Source organism: Nanorana parkeri, unplaced genomic scaffold (assembly GCF_000935625.1).
Source record: "Nanorana parkeri isolate BGI_ZX_2015 unplaced genomic scaffold, ASM93562v1 scaffold55, whole genome shotgun sequence".
NCBI classification, from domain to species: domain Eukaryota; kingdom Metazoa; phylum Chordata; class Amphibia; order Anura; family Dicroglossidae; genus Nanorana; species Nanorana parkeri.
Genome location: NW_017306323.1, coordinates 2861445 through 2866029, shown reverse-complemented (window position 1 = coordinate 2866029; position 4585 = coordinate 2861445). Strand labels below are relative to the sequence as shown.

Here is a 4585-nt window from a genome sequence, read left to right as displayed (position 1 = left end):
ACTCATGGCAGACTGATAACACTGTTATATTGCAAAGCAGTGGCTTAGTCTTGACAGTCTGAAATAGGAAGTGCTGTGACCGGCAGGAAGTCCAGGTAGGAAATTAATTTAGGAAAAATATTTTCTTGACCCTGAACTCCAGGATAAGGAAAAATTGTCTACATTCAAGAGTCATGTGTATTATTCCTTGAATCTTGGTGAGCTTTATGTATTTCTTCCAGATCCGTGCAGTAATCCAGTGTAAAACTTTGCTTTTGTGTTGGACTTCCTGTAATAAGTACCGGTCAGTCACTGCTGCTCTCTCTCCTTGTGCAGGGTGACTGCTCTTGTCTCTGCCCCCTTCTGTAATAAAGACTGGTCACTGCTGCTCTCTTTCCTTGTGCAAGGTGACTGGTCTTGTCTATGCCCCCTTCTGTAATAAAGACCGGTCACTGCTGCTCTCTCTCTCCTTGTGCAGGGTGACTGGTCTTGTCTATGCCCTCTTCTGTAATAAAGACCGGTCACTGCTGCTCTCTCTCTCCTTGTGCAGGGTGACTGGTCTTGCCTCTGCCCCCACCTGTAGTGGGTGTGGCCTAGTGGGCCTGCACAGACTATGCAACAGCATGGCAATCTGGGTTGGCAAAGGCTTTTGGTGCACACAAATAGAATTTATATTCTTCTATTGTTTTATTGTGGCTAATAAAGAATGTATTTAAATTAAAGTTTTCGTTCCTGGAGTTTAGCTTTGCCATAACTTTACATAGTGAAGCATTGTGGGAAATGGGCTTAAAAATAAATATTTTTTTATATATAAACATTCATCTCGCACTCCTAAAACCCTTCGCAGAAATCTGTGGTGTGTCATTTCTGCTACAACAAATGGAATAAAATAATTAAATCATGGAGCGCTAACGAAAACTAGTTTTTTAGGTACACAGCGCCACCTGCTGGCAATTTATGATACGGCAGCCCTTCAGAATACAGCTATAGCAGTAAATTCAAGTATTTGGAAATATTTACTAAAGTGATCTCCACATCAAAGTGGATCTAAGCTGTATGCTTTTATAGTTTTGAGTGTAATGGAGCATGTTTTCACCCCTATCCTAGTTCCTCTCTTTAATTCATTCTCTCTCCCTTTCGGAGATCCACTTGGAGGCCAGTGATAAGGTTTGGGGAGAACTTCCCGCAAAGATTGCAAACAACACTAAAAACCCGGCCCCACTTCACCCAAAAGAAAAAAAAATAATTACAGAATTGATTCACTGCAAATGTTTGTGTGTTTTGTTAGTTAAGACATTTTAACGTATGTACAATAATGAGAAGTTTTACTTATGTACTATACTAATACAAGTGATTGCATATTTAGTGATAGAGAGAATACTGCATTACAGATTGTTGTCATGGTCAACAGTTCCAGGTACGAAAGGAATACTTCAGCCAAAATATTTTTCTCTCAATCAGCAATGAAAATAATCATGATGTGTGTTTTCCAGGTTTGACAGTGAACGCTGCCTATATCAAGGTGTGGAATCAGATGCCAATGGTTTACGTAAAGTTCTGGATGACTTGACTTTGGACAAATCCAGCATTGAAAGCCAGATTGAGAGCCTAAGAGAAGAACTTGCCTACTGCAAGAAAAAACATGTATTGGTGAGAAATACTTTAGCTGATACTTAGACAGATTTGTGTAGTGTATGCCAACTAGTAGCATAAGACTAGACTTCATACTGCCATAGGTACATAGATGACATATTTCTCTGGTGCTGACCCACCAAAGCCTTATGTTACTATATAATGTTCAGGAGCTTAATTATTTTATTACTACTGCTTGTAGAGTTCACATGGAAGATAATTTATTGGAGACCTGTTTCCAGGGGCATTGGTTATTAATTATTTAACTTATAATTGATGTCCAGGAGATGAAGGACTTGCAAGGTGTCTCTGGTGATGTGACAGTTCAGATGGATGCTGCTCCAGGTGTCAATATCCTGAAAATCTTGAATGACACTAGGGCTCAGTATGAACATTTGGCAGAAGAAAATCGTAGAAAGGCGGAGGAAGAATACTCCCAAAAGGTGACTTAACTGATAATATGTTTTCCTCAAACACTGATATTAAAGGCACATTTCTTCCTGGTGGGGGGGGGCTAGATTCACAAAGGCATTTGAGGCACACAAAGTGCATTGATATCCTTTGTCGGTGAGGAGTTTAGTCCTTCTGCCTTGTAGCACTGGGGGTCTCTGGTTGGAATCCCAGCCAGGTCACTATGTGTAAGGAGTTTGCATGTTCTCCCTGTGCTTGTGTAGGTTTCCTCCAGGTACTCCGGTTTCCTCCCACACTCCAAAGACATACTGGTAGGTCAATTGGCTCCTCTTTACATTGGCACTGGTATGTATGCATGCGAGATAGGGACCTTAGATTTAAGCTCCTTAAGGGCAGGAACTTATGTGAATGTGCATGTAAAGCACTATAAATACCTGTAATAAAAGAACAATACAATTAGCCATAACAATGAGATGTTATCTTAAAGTGTTTTAGTGCAACCAGAACAATAAATTAGTTACATGGGGGTTGATTTACTAACCTTATAAACACACCACGAACGTGTATACACCTCTGCAGTGTGTTCCCTCCCAGCATGATCTATGGGTGGAATCTAAACACCTTTGTAATGTGTACACACCCAGCAGGTGTGTTGTGCAAAGCCAAGCATGAATTGCAAGGTGATGTTGTGTAAATTAGCTCTATGTTGTGTTGTTTGCGTTGATGAATGCAAGGAATGTAAATGCATGAGCTAACCATTTTTGTCTAAACTGTGAAGCAGCATTATATATGCATCATGTGCATGATTTTTCCATATATGGCATTAGTGGAAATATGCTTTTAGAGACTTTTTGGTTGATAAATATGTTTTGCTGTGTGAAAATCACACGCACCTGGTGTGTGTGTGTGTGTGTTTAGGTTAGTAAATCACCCCCATGATGTCACATTATATTTTTCCTTACATGTCCTCATCTCAGCTTTATACCTGGGATTTTTGGTCTTCCAATTTGTGTTACACAAGAAAAAATCCATCCGTTCTTGTTTTTTTTTGTGTACATTGTGTTTTAGGTCTCCGAGCTGAATTCTGAGATATCTCATAGCAGTGAACAGATTGAATCAGTCAAGAGTGACGTTATGGATCTGAGACGTACTATGCAGAATATGGAGATAGAACTGCAGACACAGCTTGCAATGGTAGAGTATTAACCCCTATGTTGTATACGTTTAGCACCCTTTGCTTGTCCTGTTACTGACACAAACACCCGTGATGGGAGAGTGATTGCAAACTTTGCCAGATGAGGTGTGGCTGCGGTGGCTTGGTTGAATTGCTGCCCTGCTCCTGGTGTGTGGAGGCTGAGCCTGTACCAAGCAATTGCGTTTAGCCAGTCTTGTGATCCAGGGCCCCTTGCCAGCCAGCTTAGCTAGATCAATGGCCTCGTATAGTATAACACTGGGTTGATATCAAGAAGGTTTTAGATATTGATGATAGCTTCACATAAACTTTTACTGCTCCGATAAATGAATCCATTACTGGCTTAAATTGTGTTTCTATAGGACTTGGATGTGGATAAAATAGATTTTTATACTTACTTTTAAGCATCCTATTTAGACTAAAGATTATAGCCTTGGTGTGTTGGTGATGGGCTGTGAGGTTATTTCTCATAAATGTTCCCTCAAATAGAAAAACTCCTTAGAGAACTCATTGGAAGAGACGGAGGATCGATACTGTGATCAGCTGGCCCAAATTCAAGACAAGATAACAGGCCTAGAGGATCAGCTGGGTCACCTCCGAAATGACTTGGAAACCCAGTCACGAGAGTACAAGCTTCTGCTGGACATCAGGAACAAGCTGGAGAATGAGATAGACATGTACCGTACACTTCTAGAAGAAGAAGGGTAAGTGTATCATGAGCATAGCATATGTACTGGTTCTAATTCTATCTTCAATGGAACTACTGTAAGTAGAGTCAGCCGTCACTCACAAAGATTGCTTTTAACATCAGTAAAACAAACTTCCACCCAACACCAACATTTCAATCTTCAGTAGAAAAGTAAAGTTCACTTGGGCATTCCAAGAGGTCAGAAGTTTGTTTTTACTTATAGCGAAAAATAATTGAAGTTTAAATTTAAATAACTATAAAGGTCAAGCCAGATTCTTAAGTGTTTTCTAAAATTAAAGTGTAACTCTAATTTTTAGTTTAGTAATTAGTAGGGATGAATAGCAACCCCTATTGGGTTTTTAATAAATAGAGATTTCCTCTCATGTTCTGATGACAATGTTGTGACCAGAACAGGTAAGGAGTACAAATCTCCAATGGGCATGCGGACAGCAACACAAAATTGGGGGCTCTAGACTTCTCCTAATCTGCTAATAAGAGCTATTTATTGTCTGTGTCACCCATGGATAGGAGATACCCTCGCTTCCTGTTCTTTGACAATATACAGTGTTGAACTAAAAAGTGAGCTGCATTGGAGAATTTTTCCAAATCAGCTATGTTGTCCTAGATTGTTCTCTTCTACTGCCTTCTCCAAACTCTTCACCCTTTTGTGAATAACCCTGATA

The 4585-nt window shown here is 40.0% G+C and overlaps 1 protein-coding gene across 1 annotated transcript in view; it reads left to right on the top strand.

The window, feature by feature from the left end:
• Positions 1 to 3922, top strand: part of LOC108804351 (keratin, type I cytoskeletal 14-like) — a 25792-nt gene extending 21870 nt beyond the window's left edge. The window contains exons 5-6 of the mRNA XM_018576059.1: positions 3091 to 3216; positions 3704 to 3922. Coding sequence (XP_018431561.1) covers positions 3091 to 3216; positions 3704 to 3922 — 345 coding nt within the window. The remainder of the gene's footprint in view (positions 1 to 3090; positions 3217 to 3703) is intronic.
• The last annotated feature ends 663 nt before the right edge of the window (positions 3923 to 4585 follow it).